Consider the following 23,568-nt stretch of genomic DNA (forward strand, 5'->3'; position numbering starts at 1 on the left):
GGCATCACCCCTAAGATGTGTCTTGGAAGGTTCCTCAACCCCCAGGGGCATATTTTAGTGGGGCATCGGGGCAGCAGAAGGCAGGGGAGCTAGGTGAAAATCACTCATCATACAGGTGGAAAGTACTTCTGCAAATACAGTACAACCTTAGTCAGAATGTGTGCCAAGGAATTTCAGTTTCTGCAGTAGTATCTCATGTAAACTGAAGTACTTGATTCAAAAATCAAGTATCTCTATATATAATACACTAAGGTTGTACTGTATGTGGCAAGCCCATCCCACACATTGCTTTACTGATTGGAGGTAAAAGAACAGAAGCACCGTGGTGATTGGGCAAATGGGATTCCATGTGCAGATAGGGAAGAGGAGTGGGTATGGGGCAAATGAGCAGTGGTGGGGGGGTGAGCGAGCAGTGGGGGGGTGAGCAGGCGGCAGGGAGGGGGTGAGTGGGTGGCGAGGGGGTGAGTGGGTGGCGGGGAAGGGGCGAATGGGCAGTGGAGAGGGGGCAAGTGAGTGAGCAGGTGACAAGGAGGGGGCAGTTGGCAGAGAGGGGCAAGTGAGCAAGCCAGCAGCAGGAAGTGGGTGAGCGAGTGAGTGAGCAGCAGGGAGGGGGCGGCTGAGAGTGGGTGGCTGACACTGAGCAATAAATTAGGTGCTGTGGCGGGGCAAGGAGAGCAACAAAGTCCTACCGCACAGATGCTCTGTGCAAGTTCAGCTAGTCCAAAATAATCTCCATACGCAATGCATCGCCCCTAGGAATAGTATTTCTAAGTGGATAAAACACTGGAGGCATTTATTTTAGATTCTCTGTAGTTCTTTCCTGTTATGCAAGTACTTGGCACATTCTTGGTTACACTATGTTGCTTGGTCCGAAATAGCCTTTTCCTCACACCTGGAAATAGTTTGATGGGGCAAGAACAGAAGAAAGCTGTTGAACAACTAATTGCTCAATTGATTGACTTTGGCTTCATGGGTACAAGATGGACACTGATTTATTTCCATATGTCAATCACAGTTGTTCTTCAGTGAACCCTATTGCCAAAAAAATTAAAAACAAACACCTAGTAATCTCATTTCAGGGTCTCCTTTGGTTCTGTTTTTCACACCATTAGTAGAATTGAAAGGGACTTAGCAGTTCCATAGGGAGCAGGGGACCACTTAGTCAAGTCTAAATTTAGACCTCTTCCTGCAAATGCACCCTGCCTACAATGCCTTCCAATAGACCTTTGAATAATTGCCTACTGGTATTTGCTTTGGACCCTGGCCTGCAGGATCATTTTCTCCTTTCCCCACACAGACAGTGCATACATTTAGCCAGTTGTCAGCAACAGTTGCCAGTGAAAAATCATTGTCACGCTGCCATTTCCCCCGCCCTCTGGTCTTTGGGAGAATGATTTCCCATAAATCCTAAAACCTCATGTGTTACATAAGGAGCCTTAATGAGAGCACTGCTAGCATCCAAATAGGTTGACCTTGTTCTTTTGGGGTGAACTACTTCGTGTATCATGATCAGAATTTTAGATGGAACTTGATGAAAGAAAAAAAAAAAAACCAACCCTCTACCTATAGGCCACTAGTTCTTTCCTAGGCTGCAGGTACAAACCACTTACTTCAGTACAGGCTTGCGCAATTTAGCCCCCCGCCCAGCTGTTTTTGAACTACAACTCCCATAATTCGCAGCCATAGTGGCCAATATTTATTTATTTATTTGATTTATACACCACCCTTCCAAAAATGGCTCAGAGTGGTTTACAACAGAATAAATCAATTAAAACCAGTTAACAATTAAAATTGAAACTATGAAAACAGAAAACAGTTAAAAACACTAGAAAAGCAGGGCAAACATTTAAAACAATTTAACACAGTTTCCAACAATTTAAAAACCCTGGAAGGCCAGGCCAAATAGATGGGTTTTAAGGGCTCTCCTGACAGACAATAATGAACTCAAATTAAGGATTTGGGCCAGGAGTGCATTCCATTGCCCAGGAGTAGCTACAGAGAAGGCCTGTCTCTGAGTTGCCACCATACGAACTGGTGGCAACAAGATGGACCTCCTCAGATGACCTTAATGTGCGGTAGGGATCATGCAGAGGAAGGAACTCTTTAAGATAACTTGGACCTAAGCCGTTCAGGCTTTAAAGGTAATAACCAGCACTGCGTATTTTGCCCGGAAACATATTGGCAGCCAGTGTAACTGTTTCAAGACAGGCATAATACGTACGAAGGCAGCCCCACATAGAGAACATTGCAATAAGTCAAGCCTGGAGCTCAGCTGATGCACCACTGCTTTGAGGTCATCCTCTTCAAGGAATGGGTGCAGCTGTTGAATCAGACGAAGCTGATAGAAAGCACTACTTGCCATGGCCTCCACCTGAAATACCAGGGTGAGGCCTGGGTCTAGGAGTACTCCCAAGCTGTGCACCTGCTCCTTCTGGGGGAGAGTAACCCCATCCAGCACGGGAAGATCTAACTCACCCCTCAGATTCTCAGATTCTGAGCCCCCACAATGAACACCTCTATCTTGCTTGGATTCAGCTTTAATTTGTTATCCCTCATCCAGCCTATAACTGCCTGAGAATGAGTGCCATTTCCTGAAGATGAAAAGGAAAAGCAGATTTGGGTGTCATCAACATACTGATATAACACCCAGCACCAATTCTCCTAATAACCTCACGCAGCGGTTTCATGTAGATATTGAAAAGAATTGGTGACAGAATGGAGCCCCGAGGGACTCCATATAACACCCCATTTTGAGGAGCAACTGTCACCAAGCTCCACCATCTGGAATCTACCCGAGAGATAGGAGCAGAACCACTGCAAAGTAGTGCCCCCTATCTCCAACTCCCCCAGGCAATCCAGAAGGATACCATGGTCGATGGTATCGAATGCAGCCGAGAGATCCAGAAGAACCAGCAGAATCACACTCCCTCTGTCGTTTCCCTGGTAAATGCCATCCATCAAGGCTGTCTCAAACCCAGTTTTAAATGGGTCTAGATAATCAGTAGGGATGTGCACGAAAGGTTGTTCGGCACGGCGGGGGTAGGGCTTTAAGGGCGGGGGAGAGTGTACTCACCCCCCCCGCCGCATTTCCCCCGCCGGCGCTCTCGGAATTAGAAGCCCCTCGGGACGGCAGCGTTCCTCCCTGCCGTCCCGTTGCCCCCGTCGGCCGGAAGTGGCCGGAAGTCCCGTTTGCGCGTGCGCCCGTCATGCGTGCGCGCGTACGGCCGGGCGCGCGCACGACGGGCGCACGCGCGAACGGGACTTCCGGCCACTTCCGGCCGACGGGGGCAACGGGACGGCAGGGAGGAACGCTGCCGTCCCGAGGGGCTTCTAATTCCGAGAGCGCCGGCGGGGGAAATGCGGCGGGGGGGGGTGAGTACACTCTCCCCCGCCCTTAAAGCCCTACCCCCGCCGGCGCCGAAACGCCGAATCGCCCCCACCACCCGAAACGTTTCGGCGGCCTTTTCAATGGCCGCCGAAATGTTTCGGGCTCAAGCCTAATAATCAGTTTCCTCCCAAACTGCCTGGAGCTGGTTCGCCACCACCCTCTCAATTATTATTATTAATTATTACTAATTTGATTGCTATACTGCTCTTCCAAAAATGGCACAGAGAAATAATAAATAAATAAAATGGATCCCTGTCTCCAAAGGGCTCACAATCTAAAAAGAAACATCAGATAAACCCCAGCAACAGTCACTGGAGGTACTGTGCTGGGGGTGGATAGGGCCAGTTACTCTCCCTCTGCTAAATAAAGAGAATCACCATGTTAAAAGGTGCCTCTTTGCCAAGTTAGCATGGGATCAATCACCTTGCCCAACCAAGGGAGATTGGAGATTGGCCTGTAACTATCCATTGCTAAGGGGTCCAGGGAAGGCTTCTTAAGGAACGGTCTAACCATTGCCTTCTTCAGACAAGGAGGCACCCTACTCTCCCTCAGCGATGCATTTATGATATTAACTAGGCCACCTCCAACAATCTCTCTGCTGGACAGAAACAGCCAAATCGGGCAAGGATCCAGAGAACAAGCGGTAGGCCGCTCCGCCCCAAGCAGCTTGTCCACATCCTAGGAGTCAAAGATTGAAACTGATCCAACCTAATACTGCAAGGGGGATTGCTGGACACCTCCTCCATAGACCTTGCAGAAATACTGGAGTCCAAGTCGGCTCAAATACAGGAGAGCTTGTTAGCGAAGAACCCATTAAAAGTGTCACAGCAGAACGACCCCAGGGACTGATTTAAAACAGAAGGAGCAGAAACTAAACTCCTCAAACCTGGGATAGCTCTGCTGAGCATGAACCTGCAGCTGCAATGCGTGCATACCAAAATCTCTTTTTTGCTGTATGAACTGCCACAGCATGTCTTCAAATGGGTCACATGCCTCATCCTGTCAGATTCGAACCAAGTCCTCCTCCACTTGCGTTCTAGTTGCCTACCCAACCTACCAGGGATTATGGGAATAATCCAGGGATTATGGGAATAGCCAGGGATTATGGGAACAGCCAGGGATTATGGGAATTGTAGGCCACCATCTGCAGGAGATCCGAAGTTGAGCAGCCCTGCTTTAGTTCAATCCCATTCTATAATAGAGAGCTTTAAAACTCTAGTGTTTGCTATCAGTATCAAGCTACAGTATTGTTTGTTGCCAATACAATGTGAGTCATGTGTTCTCTGCATGGGGAGAGATCCCCTGCATATTTTTTCCATTAGTGACCATATGTCCCTGTAATCTGCAAAATTGTTCTGTGCCTGGGAAGGCTTTCTTTGGCTCCTACAACAGCCCAACAATCTTCTAAGTAAGAGACTGAATAGCAGAAGGAAAATGTAGTTGGGATATCAGTAATATTCTTTTATACAAAAAATCAAACAAAATAGTTGGGAAATTCAAATCATGCAGGAGTCCTCTAAAAACTTTGTGCACAGTTAAAATTTAGTGACATTTTATCATATATGAAAAAGATCCACAAACAGGATTCCGTTTCAGCAGGAAACTTTTAGTTAACTTAAACTGCTTTAAGGCGTTCAGAGTCACTACAGTACCATACTAGTAAATATGATGGTTTTGTTATATAAGATTATTCAGATGCCTGAAATAGTATCAAATGTTGAAAAACAATACAAAGGCTATATGTGATTATCCTCATTAAAGCTATTGGCTCAGTTTGCAACTGCATGACCAAATGAGTCCTATACTGTTAATCTTTCCCAGGGAACAAGCCAGTAATTTTAACTTCCTGTATTTCGCTACACCTCTTGAGGAAAGATTTGCAGATTTAGATAAGATCCATCAAGTTGAAAAAATATCATTTCCCAGTCCCTAACAGCTGAGCACCACCTAAAAGTCAACAGGGGTAAAGATTTGCCAGTCAGCGCCCCACCAGCATGTGGCCGAGGAGCTGGCAGGTGCCTTTCCCCTCCACCGCATGCTTCAAAGAATGTGTGAGTAGGGCCTCAAAACCAATGCCCAGTTTTGCAGAGATCCTGTTCGTGCAGTTTCTCCACGGTTTTTAAGGGAGAGAAACCAACATGGGCCCTTGATGTGGCCAGATCTCAATGCCAAGAGGCAGAGAAGAGGGGGGCTTCAGCCACTCCTCTAGCATGACAGAGCAAAAGACACTTTGCAGGATCAAGCCTCATTCAATGGGTCAGTTCCCACAATCATTTCAATGTACGACTTACCTGCAAGTCTGAGATTCCCAAGCTCTGTGGAGCATGCAGTGTGAGCTCAGGATTTATTTATCAATCTCAGATCTGTGCCACAACCAGCCGACATTTAACAGGATCATTAATATTTCTTTTAAAGAACTTAGCTGGTCGATCCTGGTTAAATGTCAGGTTCTTGCAGCAGGGATCTGGGATCAGTAAAAATGTCTGAGAGCACACGATACACTCTGTGGGAGTGTGCATGGCTCAGGGATCTCAGATTTGGCAGTAAGCTTACATTAAGATGATCGTGAGATCTAGCCCTATGTAGCTCTAAATTGCTGATTGATTTCTACTGGTAGCAGCAGCATTATTCACAATCTTCCTTCTACAGCACTTTTCTGTATACAGTGAGCTTTATAGTCCTCACCAGACAATTGACAATTCCCATATTACCAAACTGCACTGCTTTATTCACCTACAATAAACTTATAGGAAAGCGCATAATACTTTTAACAACCTGAGAATTTTCTAGATAAGTGCTATAAACCACAAATCCCAGAGGTCACCACAAGTCATATCTTGTCACATGGCCACTCTCCCCCAATCACAGGGAACATATGAAGATGGAGATTGAATTGCTTGTGATAGCTGCTGGAAATTTCAGACAATGAGGTAATTACACCAGACTTGCCGTTGTAACATGAAAAAACATGGTCAGGTTAAAAAAAACATCAAATCAAACTCCATGCCTAGAATGCTCATACTATCACAGGAATCAATTAAAACAGTGGCAAAACTGTCTCCTAGTCATGTTTCCAAGTGAGTGAAGTTGCCATATTATGTTTTAATTGATTCCTGTGATAGTATGGGCATTCTAGGCATGGAGTTTGATTTGATGTTTGGACCACAATCTGCAAAGCCTGTTGAGCATATTTCCTGCAAATTTTCATTTCTGTCAATAATAGTCTCCATGTCATACCATTACAGAAAAGCCAGTAGATCTACCATGCTACTGGAAGAAAGCTTGGCTTTGGGGCAGTTATTTCTTTTGCTAAATAAATATGTGCTATATTGCTGTCAGTTCTTGGCTGAAAGTCTAAAATAGCACTTGCTTATCGGTATTCTTGTAACTGAGCCTAGTAAAGACACAAGCAATGTATATGGTGTTTATTCTTCCTAGTGAAATATGTAATGATTTGGCACCACATGAGGATAAGTTCAAGGCTAAGTTCCTAACTGATTGGTAAATACAGAAATTGGGAGACACATTTTTCTGTTCTTGATAGTGGAACTTTACATCTTGAAAGATACAGGTCTGTAGCTGAAAATGACAGTCACATGCTAAGCTCTTTCCTTCCCTCCTTGCAACATGTAATGCAACTTGCCCATGTCCTGATATTATTACAGATGGCCCTTGTTATCCACGGGGGTTCCACTCTGACCAATTTCTGTGGATAAAGAAACTGCGGATAACGAGACTAAGGCAATGGGGATGGGGAAGGGGTGTTAGGTTCCTCAGGGTAAAAAAAGGGCAAAAGGAAAGAAAGAAAGAAAGAAAGAAAGAAAGAAAGAAAGAAAGAAAGAAAGAAAGAAAGAAAGAAAGAAAGAAAGAGGGGAGGCAAGGGGGGAAAGTGAAACATACCCTGCTCTCCAGGTCTCCAGCTGTCCAGGATTGCTCCCCCAAACCCCCAATTCAGCTGACTTTCTGCAAAAAATTGTGGGATTTTTAAAAAAAACAACCAAAAGAGACTCTGTTTAGTAAAATAGTAGCTGGAAATGACATTGGAGGTAATTTCTGGCCACTCACGAACCATGGATAGGTTAATTTTGCATATTTTTAAGCTGTGTATAAGGAGGTCGGGTCTATATAGCCTGATTGTGGATATGTGAAACCACAGTTGCCAGGACTATGGATAAGGAGGGCCATCTGTATGCTGTGTTATTCCTGCCTACCCCAGCAGCTGCCCAATGATGTAGTGCAGCAACCTAGAAACATAGCAAAATGATGCAGATACATGGGGCAATTTGTATGGAATATTATTTGCGGCCGGTGGGCGGGGGGAGGCTGATGCAGGACCTGCTGTTCTGGGCAGCAACTCAGTATTTTGGGTAACTTCTAATATTACCCGCTGAAATACATCTGATCCTAATATAATCCAGATAGTTACTATATTCATCAGGATGGACATGCACTGTCAGTGTTGATATACTGGTTTCCTTATTTGTGACTTCACAAACCACATGGTGCAATGTCATGTGGATGCTTGGTAAGCAGCATGACTTCACAAAGAAAAGCTGGACTTAAACTATACACACACACACACACACACACACACACACACACACACACACAAACACAATAGAAATGCCACATACCAAGGAAAGGAGAGCTGGTCTTGTGGTAGCAAGCATGACTTGTCCCCTTAGCTAAGCAGGGTCCACCCTAGTTGCATATGAATGGGAGACTAGAAGCGTGAGCACTGGAAGATATTCCCCTTAGGGGATGGAGCCACTCTCGGAAGAGCAGAAGATTCCAAGTTCCCTCTCTGACTTCTCCAGGATAGGACAGGATTTTTTTTTAATAGGACAAGATTTTTTTTATTGAACCAACAAACTACCAAAGCATACAGTACATTGCCAAAGCACAATTATATACAAAGTGGTTGTTTGTACATGATATATCTACAAAGATTTACACACAAGGATTTGGAAACCCACAAGGTTATGAAGTATATGCAGGTAGTACTGTAACTCAGGGGTGGGGGATTACAATGCACATCAGGTAATGGGGGGGGGGGTACGTCCAACGTCCATTTCCACAATTTGTCCCATTGCTGTATAACTCTTGTCTTTTTGCACATAACCATACAAACTTTTCCAGAAGAGATTTACTGTCTCATCTGTGTGAACCTCTTGGTCACGTCTTCCCTCCCTATTCCTATGCACGAGCATTGCATAAATGACATACAGGTTTACTAACCTGATTACGAGAAGGGGAACATTCCAATTGCCTAGTATGAGGGCACCCGTTCCGTCCCGTTTCCTTGAAGGTTTCTTTCTGGGACCTCGAAAAGAGGTTCTGTCGCTCAAACCAGAGGTTAGTTCTTCCCAAGTCTGTTTTTCCAAATCAGGCCATTCTAACAGCTTGCTTACTCCCTGCCACACTCTTTTGGCTACCACACACTCTTAAGAAATGTGAGTGGGTTTCCCTGAATGTTTTGCCTAGCTCACTAGCTTTCTGTTTGCAGGTGATTTTAGGACACTCTTGCTGGTCCTCTGGGAGCCATGGCTTAGCCACATTAAGTGGTAGTACTTGGTGGTATAAGCCCCACCTTGTTTACCATGAATGGAAAGGGACTTTTTTCTCCTTAAAGAGAGTGATAGGGTGATCGGGTTGCAACAAGTACTGTGAAGTGAGGTGTTTGTAGCATTTACGTTCTAAATCAGGTTTTTAAAAACCCACTTCTAGAATCTCTCCATAAATTGTTTTCCTTAGCTGCTTAACTGAGGAGGATCCTTTAAATAGATCCGGTTCAACCTTCCATTTTTTAAGTGTGAATAACAAATCTCTCAAGTAGTCCGGGTGTTCTCTTTTTAATACTTGTATGATATTACCATTGAAAGATCCTTTCCCCCACCATGCTATGCCCCATGCTGACTTGCGCCAACGCAGAGCGAAAAGCGAGACCCAGGTTTTTTGCAGGAGGTTGGACATATTATGGACATTCACAAAAATCCAGTTTCCAAAATTATAGGACATGAATTCAGTTACAAAATAGGGTTGCAGGGCAGGTAGGGCTAGGCCTCCCCGCTCAACCTCCTTAAATGCTACCGCACGGGCCAAAGGGAAGGACGCTGTGTGGCATACTAGATGGAAGATCTGGCTTTCAACTCTCCGAAGGAGATGGAGTGGGGGAGGATAGACTACCGCCAGGTTATGCACCAGGGGTATCAGGTAAGTCCGGATGTAAACCGCTTTCTGGTACATGGCAAGGCTCCATTTTTTCCACATGGTGATTTTAAGCATTACTTTTTCTTCCCAATCTGTCCAATTCCTCCCCCCCCAGACTTTTTCCTTAATCCCATATTCAATCCCCAAAATGTTTACTGTATCTACCCACTTCCGTTTGGACCCTGGGGCCCCTTTGCTTTTACATTCAGAGATGGGTAGGCACGAGAGTTGCTGGCGTCCGGGGTCCAATTTAACAAATACACTTTTGTCAGCATTTAATTCTGAGCCCGAGATCTTGCCATATTCCCAGAAGAGGTCTAGTATTAAAGAGATTTCATTTTCATTTGATAACAGTATGTAACATCATCGGCATGAGCTACAAATTTTACCTTAAACTCAGAATGCGGTTCTGAGTGGACAGTTGGTTCAGCTATCCCATCACTCTCCCTCCTCCTCCCTCCCGGGAAGATCTCGCAGGGCGGAGGGAGAGAGACCGAGAGTCCTTGCAGATGGGGTTCTCTCTGAATCCTGATCAGGATCGGATCCAGGGCAAAAACATAAAGTAATGGGCTCAGTGGGCATCCTTGGCGGACACCCGAATGCAAAATGATCGGGTCGCCCCGCCATCCATTAATCTGTGGTGTCACCTTTGCATTCGTATAGAGTAGCTGTATCCAAGTCACGAATAGGGGTGGTATACCTTTAGCTTTCAACAATGTCCACAGATAATTGTGGTTCACTTTGCCAAAGGCCTTAACTTGGGCTGAAAAAGATTCCTGCCTGCAACCTTGGAGAAGCAGCTGCCAGTCTGTGAAGACAATACTGAACTAGATAGACCAATAGTCTGGCTCAGAATATGGCAGCTTCCTATGTTCCTATGTACCACATCCAAGGGACATGGTAGAGAAACTTAGTTCCTCTTCAAAGACTCCTGAGGAGACTTAGCAGTCATGGGACAAGGGGACAAGTACATGTGTGGATTGCTAACTGGTTGAAAGACAGGATAAATTCAGAGTTTTCACAATGGAGGGAAGTAAGAAGTCGGGTCTCCCAGGGATATGTACTGGGACTGGTGATTTTTAATTTATTCATAAATGATCTAGAAGTAGGGGTAAGCAGTGAGGTAGCCAAATTTGCCGATGATACCAAACTCTTTCAGGTAGTGAAATTTAAAACGGATTGTGAGGAGCTCCAAAAGGATCTCTCCAAACTGGAGGAGTGGGTGACAAAATGGCAAATACAGTTCAGTGTATGCAAGTGTAAAGTGATGCACATTGGGATGAAAAACCCCAACTTCAAGTATACACTGATGGCATCTGAGCTGTCAGTGACTGACCAGGAGAGGGATCTTGGGGTCGTGGTGGACAGTGTGTGTGTGTGTGTGTGTGTGTGTGTGTGTGTGTATTGGTTTTTTAAAAATTATTAAATACATCCCGGAGTGTCTACAAGAAACTCTGCAGATTATTATTAAAATAAGATTTTTGTCTTTAATATTAGACAAGATTATAGTCAAGAAAATACTTCTCATAAGAATTTATGTACCGGATGTATTAGCATCCCAAGTTAAGATTTTCTTTTGGCGCCAGGAACCTCAATTTTATACTGAGAAAAACAAAAACCACAAAGAAGATATTTTCCCAGTCATGTTTGCAATTCTTTACGCTTTGAGTTACATAAGTCTCTATGTTATGACATCCTATTCCTGTTTTCACTTAGCTTTGCCAAGGAGAGACTACATAAACCTCATTAGATTTTGTTCTCTCTAGAATCCTGAAGTTGCATATTTTCACATGGGTTCATAAGATGACCTTAAAGTACAGAGGGGACTTATTTCAAATTGTCTAGTACAGTAGACTAGTCTCCTGTATAAGAGCTTGCAAGAGGTTGCACGCTGATGCACTTTTAAAAAAAACCTACTAAGTCTACTACTTCTAGGGAAATACTACTTTTGGGAGGCATATTTTCAACAGAGATCTAGGGCCTGTTCATTGCTGTCCCAGCAATCATAGTTAAAGGGTTAACTACAATCTCCAAGTCAGGTGCACTCCTGAGGAGTGTGATGTAAAAAATCCACACAGTACTGTGGGGGTTAACTAGCATTAAACAATGACTGGCAGCTACAATCTGACTTCTAGTACAGCGCAGGTTTTCAAGTCATGCTCCTTGGGAGCATGCTCCTGGCTTGATGACCATAGTCAACCCTTCAACTACAATTGGCAGGATCGTAAGAAGAGGCCCATCATGTGGTACTTAACTTTTATCCTGCAACTCTCCCAGGCCATTTCCCCCAAGCAGTTCCAGACTCATGTGTACGGTGATACGAGACAGACATCTGAAAAATGGTCCATGTGTCTGCATAGTATTATTATAATTTACAGTTTAAATACTTAGCAGTATTTTTATATTTGGGAGAAGAAATTAACTTACAAAGTTGCCATTAATTATATAAGAAATATAAGCAGAGAAATAGGAAAAGCTATGCTAAATTTTGTCCATAAAAATCTGCAGGATGTATCCCCCCATGTACCTTATTGGTTTTTGGTGGCCATTTGCAGCCACTACCTTTCCTGTCTCGGTTGCTTCTCTGGCACCATTTTCTTCTCCCTCCCAGCCAATCAGGGATCGTATAATGTGTGCAATTACACCTAGCAGCACCATGGAGAACAAATGAAGCAGATTTACTATTTCTTGAGGGAGGGAAGAGAAAACGCAACCAGATGATGCCGCCTTGGCAACTGAGCTTTTCATACTGGCAAGAGAGCAAAAAACAAACAAACACCAAAGCACAGTGCAAGAAGGGAGCACTTTCTGATTGCCTTGGCAACAAGTTCCATGTCCTCCCCCACCCCACATCCTCCCCCCACCCCACATCCATGCACAGTGGACAAACACCTTTGCTCCATTTGTGCCACCCCAAAAACATTGCTGAAAAGGAACTGCTTTTCACAGGAGACGAAAGGTTTCCTGGAAAATGCCCCCCCCGCCGCATTCCAACTCAGCTCTAGTAGTGGTGTCTCCTAAGGTGCAACATCTTGCCTCTAATTCTTTTCACAGAGTTTAATTCCATGCCAGACTTCAGACCCTCTCAAAAAATAGAAAGAGGAAGGTTTCAGGTTAGCCATTGAACTCTAATCCAGAGCCAGAAGGCAGTGGCGTATCGGGGGGAAACGGCGCCCAGGGCAAGCTCTGGCTGGCCCTGAAATGGCGCCCCCCATCCCCTGGCGGCCCCCACATACCTGTGAGGGCACGGTGGCGCCCCCCAGGCGGCAGATCGCGGTGGCGGCGATTCGGCGGCGGTGGGTCGCCTGCCGAGTGCTGCGGGCGTGCGGCGCGATGGCGGTGATGTGGCGGTGGTGTGGGCGGCGGCGTGCGTGTGGCATGGCGCGGCAATGTGGCAGTGGTGTGGGTGGCGGTGGCGGGTCGCCTGCCGAGTGCGGCGGCAGCGATGTGGTGGTGGTGTGGGCGGCGGCGGTGGGTCACCCACCAAGTGCGGCGGTGGCTGGCTGGCGGTGATGGGCTGTAGCGTAGCCCGAGCGGCGGTGGATCGCCCGTCGAGGAGTTCAAGCAGAGCGACGCCGAGTCTGCCTTCTGGCCCGGCGTCGCTTTCCAACTGCGCAGGCGGGCCAGAAGGCAGGCTCGGTGTCGCTCTGCCTGAACTCCTCGGCGGGCGATCCGCCACCACTCGGGCTGCGCTACAGGCAGCCCATCGCCGCCAGCCACCGCCGCACTCGGCAGGCGACCCGCTGCCGCTGCTCACCACCGCCACATCGCCACACACCCGCCGCACTCGGCGGGCGATCCGGGGGGGGGAAGCCACTTTTTGGTGCCCCCCACGTGACCCGCTGGGGTGGCACCCGGGGCACATGCCCCCCCCGCCCCCCTATCATTACGCCCCCGCCTGAAGGATCTGGAACTAACTCACAACACCATGGGGCTGCTTGTCAGTGAAGAATATTATAGGCAGTTCTAGCTATTGCGCTCACACAGTCGCAAGGATCCTGGTAAAAAGTTAATCAGGATTAGTGAGCCCAGTGGAACGATTGTGTGAATGTAGAATTTCAGGACAATGCTGGTCAAACTGCTCTGGTTAACCAGCATTTAGACAGGACACATGGCCAGAAATGAATATTTCTTCATATTCCAATACATATTCTATCTTGGGAGGTGTTTCATGCAACCCTGTTTCTTCAGGTAGGCAAAGAAAGCAAAGTATGAAACTGATTTCAGGAAGTGTTAGTATTGTTCCAGGAGAAAACTGACTTCTTAGCATAAGATGCAAAACAAATGAGTCAAGAACAAATAAGACGATAAGATGGGCGAGGAGGAAAGGCAACAATGATATAATCTTGATTACTGAAATAATATGCAGATTACTGAATGAAGCAAAACTAGTGTGTCATGATGGAAATACTGTAATGGCAGAGAAGATATGAGGATCAAGAGACTAAGGGAAACCTCAACAGAGTAAGTTTCAAAGAAATAAGTTCCTGAATGGCTGCTTACAAGTAAATAGCCCAAATCTTAGTATAATTGTGCCCATCTTCTTCCAAAGAGAAGGGCAGGGGAAATTTCTTTCATTTCCCAGAGAGAGAGAGAGAGAGAGAGAGAGAGAGAGAGAAATGAAATAATCAGGTCAAAAACAAACTTGGAAAACATCCTATTGCAATATTATTTTACATCCAAATGTGATACACAGTGGGACATTTATGGATTTGTTGGTAACACCTATTTCCACTATTGTATATTGGAAACAGAAGGATGCAACTCATTTATGCTTTAGATACTAAGATGAACAGTATGGTGTAGTTTGGAGTGAAAGAATACAGAAAAGCAGAAGAAAAACAGCAGTGATGGGAACATAAAGAATGATAAACATTGCTTGTGCATACAGGCAAACAAATACCACTTAACATATTGCTGATAATTACAGATCTCTTCCAGCTGTTTTGTTGGGTAAGCTTGTTTCTTGTACTTCTTTCTGGAACAAACTTTCTAAGTGTCCTGTTGGGTGGGTTCACATGACTGCCAGACAGACTGGAAGTGGGGAAAATGGCAGGGATATGTTGAGATGCAAGACTATGCGTTCTCATCTGAATCGACCCAAGTCTGATTCTTGTGTTTTAATCCGATATTCTCCCAAGATTCTCCACCTGACTTCCAGATCCTGGGGACAGAAGTCAGGAGAATATCAAGTGGAGATTCTTGGGAACCAGATGGGGTGTCTTGCTCACAGGGCTCTCGCTTTCTGACATAGCCCTGATATTTTCCCCACATTCAGACCAGACAGAAGTAGCATGAACTTGCTCACTGTGTGAACCAGCACTCCATGGAGATACAACTACTTCAGTTTTTGTGATTGAAGAGGGAGCAAAAATGCCACAAGAACGCAGAAGTGTACTCAAGGCGAACTAAGGGGTGTCACACCATACAATTTTCTTGCTCAACTTCTGAAGCTGGGAAGGTCAGGAGAATCACATGAAGCCTGTTCACCTCTGCAGACTGGCTCTTAGGGCTTCTTCATACCTTACATTTTAAGATGCACACCTAGTTTTTAAGCATACACTTAAAATGTATGTGAAAACATGTGATGAGTGAATGACACGAACATCCTCTATAATAATATGGTAGAGCGTGATCCCGTGCCTGTCTTCGGCCCGTGTCTTTCTCGGCCGTTCATGCTCAGAACGGTGCATGCTCAGAAAGACCGTGAAAGATACGGCCGTCCAGACACGGGCGGCCATGTTGTTCAGCGGCAGGGGGACCGGGAAAAACAGAAGCAGCAGCGGGGGAACTGGGAGGGCTGAGGCGGCAGCGGGGGAACCGGGAGGGCTGTGACAGCAGCGGAGGAACCGGGAGAGCAGCAGGGGCCAAAAAAAAAAAAAGCTGGGAGTGCTAACTGAAGCCGCGGGGAGATTAGAGGTGGCAGAAGTGACCGGCCTGAGCGCAAGGGGCGGCGACAGCGCACCTGGCTCGGCCGCAGGGAGGCAATGTCGACAAGCCCGACAGCCAGGAGAGGAGCAACGGCGGCAGCAGATCCGGCTCTGCCACAGCGGGAGTGCGAACAAGGCGGCGGTGGCCGCGGCAGCCCCGCTGGCCCCGCTGGCAGCAGTTGCCGCGGCGGGGCGACTTGCCCCGATGGTGGCAGCAGTGGCTGCAAGGAGACTGGGCCCGCTGGCGGCGTTGGCCGCGGTGGGAGGACTGGGCCTGCTGGCGGTGGTGGCCGCCGCGGGAAGCCTGGAGGCGGCGGCCGCAGAACCGGACTGGCCGTGGGAAGGGTAAGGGAGCCCTGAGGTGGCGGGGGGCCTGAGGTGGGAGGCCTGAGGTGGTGGGGGGCCTGGGCCGGCCGGGGAGGCCGGCGGCGGCCCCGGATGGCGCCGGCCATGGCCGAAGGAGGCGGTGGGCCCGGGTGGGAGGAGGCGGCGGTTGAGGGCACAGACTAGCGCCCGTTTAATTAATGGGCTGAAAAATACTTGTATATATATATTTATGAACTGGTATCATATAGCTATCAGAAAGCTAGGATTGAGTGTGGCTCCCTGTTAAGCGTTTCCCTGAGGAATGTGTGAAAAGGCTTGCTGTTGACTGTGAGTAGAGCCCACCAACAGAACTTACCAGTATGGTAGGGGAGGAAGATCATGGCTGATTGCCCTGCCAGTGGCAAGCACTTCTCATGCCTCTGAGCCTGCTGGTCACCCATGTTTGTGTATCTCATACTGCCTGTCCATTCCAATGGTCAGAATCTAGACTAAGTTAGTCATGACTAAGCAACACTGAAATAAATGACACACATTAGCCCTGACTAACTGAAGTCCCATTAATTTCAATGGAATTTGGTCATGACTAACTTCATCTGGATCCCGTAGGCTTAGATCTCAAAGTAGATTCCCAGATTTTTGGGGGAATATCCACTGTATAGTTGAGATGCTATATGAAAAGGACACCTGTGTATGGATGTCTGATGAAAGTTCCAAAAGTGGGATGAGCACTCATGCTGAATGGGGGAATGGATACGTTCTTTCTCTCCCACAGCACATACCAAGAAAATGCTTCAGAACTGGTCCAATGCTGACTGTGCTCATACATAAGCACACATAACCTGCCACTGATATTTAGCTGTTACACCAAGACGAATAATAATACCGAGCGATTATAAGTGCATCGTGCATGTGTGTGACAGCAAGAGACTCACCATTATGTGACATTCCAACTGCAAGACATTTCTGGAATCTGCAGTACTGACATTTATTTCTGCTTTTCTTATGAATGCGGCAATTGAGATCACACCTCTCATAGATTAATTTTAACCGGATTGTTCTTCGAAAGAAACCCTTCAATAGGAACAAAGGAATGGGGAAAATATAGTTAGAATTTTCTATTGCTTCCTGCCTCATCTGAAAGTAATCTCCATTATATAATCGATACTGAGCACTTTCTCATGGTCAGTGAGAAAGGGCTCCAGGGAGAGTGGGGAGGAAGGCTGCTAGCATTTCCCTCCCCACAGCTGATCCCTCTGTCTTTGCTGGGTGGGCAGATGGCCTGCCTAGACGATTGCCAGTTGCACCTGGCAGCGTGGAGGGTTGGGGGCTGGGAAGCATCGCCCCACCCCCCAGAAACCCCCATCATGCACTGCGTGAGTGCACGGTACATTGTGGGGATTCCCCAATGCCATCCAGGAGCCCCACAGTCTCCCAGCCCTGCCTGTAAGCAGCTGGGACTGGCAGATGAGCAGAGAAACAGGGCTAAGGGAGTGCTTGATCTCTTAACCTGGTTTTGGAGGCAGGCTCCAGATGCGGGTTTGCTGCTGTACTGTCCCGAGGACCTGAGTGGCTCCCAGCGGTTCTCATGCGCAGGCAAAACCAGGCTGGACCTCCTTAGCCCAGTTTTGCCTACCTGTGAGAACCTCACTTTCTTTCAGCTCAGGCTGTGCTGCAAGATGCAAGAGATTCTTCACATTTTGTAAAATCTGCTTGCTTATCAAAGTTCACACAGATCAATCTATTGTATGTTGTGAAGAATTGGTTGGTTGGTTCATTTGCTTGTGCAAAATAAAGTCATACGCCCCGATGACTTACAGATGACCTACAGATACAAAATTTTGCGTACACAATCCTAGCACTGAGATTAGCTGAATGCACTACTTTTTACACCAGAATATACTCAGTGAAAGTTTATATTATTATTATTTTATATTATTTAGAAAAAAATGCTGAATATCATACTTCCCAATCACCTACAGATACAAAATTTTATGTGAACAATCCTATCACTTAAATTCAAATGAAGTTGCACAAAGGACAGCCACTGGAAATAATGGCTGTCCATTGTGAAACTGCATTTGCATTACTGTGTGTGTTTATGCAAGAATGTTTCTGTGTAATTGTGTGCACGCTTTGATAAAATGCAGATGAATTTTGCGCAGCCATTAATTTGGAAAAATAAATTTTATTCAATTATTGAGGAAAGTTATGCATCAGTAGTGCTGGGGGGCAGAAACTGTAGTTTGAAAGAAAGACTACACATGATAAAATGTTATAGCTTGAACAGCTGTTGGGATCCCAGAAGAAAAATCCCTTTAAGAAATATTTCTGTTTATCTTACAGGCCTCTCTACATGTGAAACAAACAATATCACACTTTTGCTTACTTCTTATCTGAAATTATATATGTGTCTTTAATTTCCATTCACTCTTTCTTTTACTTCGAAGAATCAAGTAAATAAAAAAATGTTATGGGCACATATGGACTGAGTTGTATTCCCCAGGCACCTCTCAGATCTTGCCTTTGAAATGAAGCTCAATTAGTTTTGTGAATCAAACTTTGAGAAGTGCAAGCTCTCTACTGTCACTTGGCTGACAGAGAAATGAAATGAGAATTTCTAGATGAAACCAATTTAACACAGATTAAACATATCAAGGTTCCCTGTTCTATTGATATCAAATCATCAGAAGCCGAAGAATGTTAAAAGAATGAACGTTCTGTGCTTACTACCTACCTTGCAGCCTTCACATGCATGCACCCCATAATGAAATCCAGACGCTTTGTCCCCACACACCCTACATTCAATAGCCATGAGAGAATTAGAGGCTTCATCATGAGGTTTATTGTACAGCTGAACTTTTTCTGAAAAGTATGGTGGAGAAGGTGGCTCCATCTTGATTGCACCTAAAAAAGACAAAGTTTTCAAAAGAGGATTTCACTGTAACCTTGAAAAACTACATTAACACGGGCAAGACTGATGGCAGATGCCTCTACTTGCAATTGAGAGCCAGCACAGCATAGTGGTTAGAGTGTTGGACTAGGACCGGGAAGACCTGAGTTCGAATCCCCATTCAACCATGAAACTCACTGGGTGACTCTGGGCCAGTCATGTAACTCTCAGCCTAACCGACCTGACAGGGTTGTTGTGAGGATAAAAATAACCATGTACACCACTCTTGGGCTCCTCAGAGGAAGAGCAGGATATAAATGTAAAAATATAAAATAAATAAATGAATAATAAATACAGACTTCAGCATTAGATATGCATGTAAGAACTATACTTATTTCAGTGTCATGACTCTTGCCCTGAAGGATTGAACCTTGAGGAGGGAGGAGCAGTTGGGCTGGAAGAACCAGTCATGGACCCAGTCCCAGGCCCAGGTCCTGATACCAGGCTGAAGCTTGGGCTAGGGAGAGCCAGAGCCAGACGCCGCTTAACAGGAGACCTTGGAGCCAGCATTCACTGAACCCATACAAACTAGTCCCTTCCTCACAAAGTATCTCATGGTCCCCAAAGCCTACACATCATCAGCAGTGGTAATTATCTTATATTTAGCAGGGGGAGATCAACCGGCACTATCCAATCCCAGCACAGCATCCTTCTAGTGGCTGTTGCTGGTGTCTACCTTATGTTTCTTTTTAGATTGTGAGCCCTTTGGGGGCAGGCGATCATCTTATTTATGTATTATTTATTTTTCTATGTGAACTGCTTTGAGAATTGTGTTGAAGAGCCATATATAAATATTTGTTGTGGTATTAGTAGTAGCAGCAGTAGCAACAGAGCAGTGGAGACACAGTGGAGTGGAGGAGTGCAAGATTCCCAGAAGACACACGGTGAAGTGGAAGAATGCAAGCTTCCAGGTCCAAAAAGAGCTCCTTTAAACTACTCTGTTCTCTAGGCAGGGAAATGAGCCTGGGAAGGATAGGCTGCACCAAGAGGCATTTAAGGCCTCCCTCCAAGTCCTTTGGCCCACTGGAGCAAGTTGCTTACTTGGAGCTTTCCAGAGTCCTGCAACACTGACTTGCCCATTATTTGATCTTGTTTGTGGAACAGGGCAAGATAGGATACTAGCAAAGTGATCTTGGAAGTATTTGGGTATATAGTGTCATGGTTAAGAGTCTGACTATGAGTTCGAAATCTCTGGTTCAAGTTTCAGCTGAACCAATGATCTCATTAGAAAGCCTTTAGACTAGCCACTGGCCTGGTTCAAGCATCACAGCCCAACTGCAGTATGGCCATTTAAAATGGGATTTGAACTTGTACACTTCCTCTTCCACCTGCCTCATCCCCTCATACATCTGAATTCCTTCCCTCATCTCCTGGTTCATGGTAACTATAATTTGCTGTGATGTCCAAATCAGGCAAACTATGGTTTCTGTAAATCACAGCTGACCTCTAAGTCAGAACTGGTAACTCAGTTCAAATCATGGTGTAGAGTTCTTGCAGCAACCATAGATTGCATTTAGACATCACAAAAAAACCATGATTTGTTGTGACAAAAATGGATCAGCTTGATTTTCAAGTTTATGTATTTTCCTTCCCCTTCCTCCTTTATTTGTGCATACAGGAAAATGATTGAAATCTTCCTCTCACAGTGCTGAACAAACTGCAGTTTCCCATTATGTCCTAATATAGATAACTGTTATCAAACAGAGTTAATGAATCCAGTTTACAAACAGCATGAAACTGGTTTGATATTCTCAACAGTGAAAACAAGTTTGCAGTTTCCTGTACTGGGGAATTTCAAAAGACATTTGTGAGATGGCATAGTGGTGTGGGCTCCTATTCAGAAGTGAATGGAGATGCCCAAGCTCCTGAGTATGTTCAAATGAACATTCTGGATTGTGGCCTTAAAATCAGAGGTCAAAACAAACAATGGACAGCATCCAGCCTCATTAGTCATGACTAAATGCCACTGAAATCAATGAGACATGTTAGTCACAACTAACTTAAGACCCATTCATTTCAATGGGACTTAGTCATGAATATTTTAGTCTGGATACTGCCTAGTATGTTTAGAGCTACTCTGGAAGAGCCTTTGCCACATTCAGTTCAAATATTATTCTCCATGGTTATCCTCCGAAAACACCACATTCACTTCTGCAAGTTTGAAATAGAATCTAGCTTTACATGATACTGACTGGCTGCGCTATCCATGATCTCATTAAGAAAACCAAAATCAAAACAAAAACTCCCCGTAGTTCCAGGAACAGTTTTGCACTAAGAAGGTTTAGCATTTTTTTAATTAAAAAAATCATGGTTTTAATAGGTGACAAATGAACAGATAACAATATGAATCTTCATTCAGGGATTTAAAAAAATTAGAAGCCAGCAGCAGTGTTCTCTCTAATTTTGTTCATCTGTGTGCGGAATGAGTTATGTTCCGGGCAGCAGTATCAAGGCAGTGATTAAACCTGAGTGGGATCTAAAATTAATTGAGCAGATATCAAAAAAACCTGTGAGCGCACGCACATGTGCACGCCTTAGAGGGAACACTGGCCAGCAGGTGGTCAACCTGATCATGGCTTAGCGAGCATTTTGTCATCAATGGGAATATCTATCATTTCCGTTGCAAAACTAGGCTTTCACAGGAATTAAAGGATTTGCTGTTGTAATTTCCTCTCTCATATTTAATTTTTTGTTGTTGTATTTCATCTTTGTTATATTTGTATCTTGCTTTTCAGCAGCCTTGCCTCCAAAACGGCTTACAAATTTTAATGCAATTTTTAATACAATACAAAATGTTACTACATTTTTTAAAAATACAATTCAAAATTGTATATATAATTTTACATAAATAATTGTAGATAAATTTTATCTACAATAAATGTACAATAAATAAACTATGAAATAAGACGATATTCAAGAAAGAACCTACAAGGCAGCCTAGATGAAAGGCAAAAGAAATTCAAACCACATTAGGGGCACAGCAAAAGAGCCATGTCTTCAATCACAGCCAAAATACCAGGTGGGATGGGTCAGCTGGAATTCCTTATGGGAAGGTTCAGCATAGGAGCAGTCACAGAAAAGGCTGTTTGGCATGGCCGCCCGTCAAACCTCAGCCAATGCAGGCATGCAGAATACAGCCTTCTCAGACTGTAATAGGCAGGCAGAATTATATGGGTGTGGGTGGTGCGCAACACATGATGGGCTCAAAGTGTTTAGGGATTTAAAGGTTAAAACAACAACAAAAAACAGCACCTTGAATTAGATCAGGCAACAAAAGGGAAGCCAATGAAGAATGAACACAGGTATGATGTGCTTCCCATAAAAGGCTCCTGACATCAATCTGCCGGCCATATCATCAGATTTATAAGAATAAGAGCATCCAATGCATACCAGATTGTCTACAGAACTTTAAATGAGGTAGATAGTTTATGAAATTTAGGTTTCTGTGCTTTTTTTTTAAAGTTTTGTTTCAGATATATCCACAAACACAGAAGATCTAGAAACACTTCCCAAAATATTTAAAATCAAACAAAAGTTCAACATACTTTGGCACTCTTGAAACTTCACATCATATTTGTAATCAATGGCTGACTGGTCAGTTCTGGCAAGAGCAAGGTCCTCATAATGTGGCGAAGAAAGGCTGGAAAAGTCAACGGTAGTAAAGGGCTTTATGTCGTAGGAATGGGAGTGTTCATCCATTGCAGAAAGGTCCACCTGGCTAATTCCAAAGTTTATTGGCCAAAACGGCATTTCTGTATCAACCATTGTAAATTCTGGAACAAAAACGGGGAATGTTAGATGAGTATAGATCTTTAATTCAATTCAACATGGCAGAAATAAAATTAAACAAAATATTAGAAAAGGGGTAGTTTAAAAGAGTGGAAGGGAGAACTGATGCACTCTAACAAGGTTGTTGCAAGGTCCAAAGGGAGAGACATACAGGTCACTAGGGAAGCGTCTTGCATAAAACATGAATATCAGAACGAAATATAGCCATTTTCTTTTTTTAAAAAAATTGCAAAAAGTCCAGACCACTAAAAACAATATATTATTTATTTGTTTGTTTGTTAAAGCAGCAAATGCTATAATGGGGTTCACATTCTGAAACTGCAGCATTCACCTCTTATTCTGGCCCTAACTCATTCTGGTCCTTTACTCCTAACTGATTTCTGTGTGATTTATGCACACTACTGCTGTTTTATCTAGTATTAGCTTCAAGTGGGGGGGAAAGTTGGTTGCCCATATTCCCATGCAATATTTTTTCCCCTTTGGAAGAGAAAAAAAAAGATTATAGCAGCTAGAGATCCTTGTCCAAGCCTTGTTGCTAGAGCACCCCACTCCCCACCTTTGAATTCAGACTCCATTTTGGCATAGCACTGCTGCATGTATCAGAGCTTGTGCTTCCAGGGTTGGTCTCCTCTCCATTTCAGAAAAGGGGTCTGGGATGGTGACAAAGGCATTACTCTCATGATTTGAGCCTGGGGAGGGCAGGAACCACACCGCATTTTTGATGAGGATAAATCACTAGTCTGGCAAGGAAGGATTCTGAGACAACAGAGAACTTCCAAGTTTACTGCAACTGACCACAAACTCACGCACTCATCAGAACAACTCCCCTGCCATTGAGTTTGCATGTCTAAAGCCCTGCTGACTTCAGGTTCCTACCAGATCGTGTTGATTCACCTATTCAGCTCTCAGAAGCCTCAAAGACTGGTGTTCCTGCCCTCCTGTCTATCAAGCCCCTGGAAATTCCCCACACTTGC

The 23,568-nt window shown here is 44.9% G+C and overlaps 1 protein-coding gene across 4 annotated transcripts in view; it reads right to left on the minus strand.

Annotated features, from left to right (window-relative positions):
* Nucleotides 1–23,568, minus strand: part of PPARG (peroxisome proliferator activated receptor gamma) — a 91,727-nt gene that overhangs the window by 23,888 nt on the left and 44,271 nt on the right. For all 4 annotated transcript variants that reach the window (XM_053288124.1, XM_053288125.1, XM_053288122.1 and 1 more), the window contains 3 exons: nt 22,351–22,578; nt 18,590–18,759; nt 16,788–16,926 (listed from right to left, as the gene is read on the minus strand). In XM_053288124.1, coding sequence (XP_053144099.1) covers nt 16,788–16,926; nt 18,590–18,759; nt 22,351–22,570 — 529 coding nt within the window. In that variant the 5' untranslated portion in view covers nt 22,571–22,578. The remainder of the gene's footprint in view (nt 1–16,787; nt 16,927–18,589; nt 18,760–22,350; nt 22,579–23,568) is intronic.

The sequence above is a fragment of the Hemicordylus capensis genome, chromosome 2 (genome assembly GCF_027244095.1).
Source record: "Hemicordylus capensis ecotype Gifberg chromosome 2, rHemCap1.1.pri, whole genome shotgun sequence".
Lineage (NCBI taxonomy): Eukaryota > Metazoa > Chordata > Lepidosauria > Squamata > Cordylidae > Hemicordylus > Hemicordylus capensis.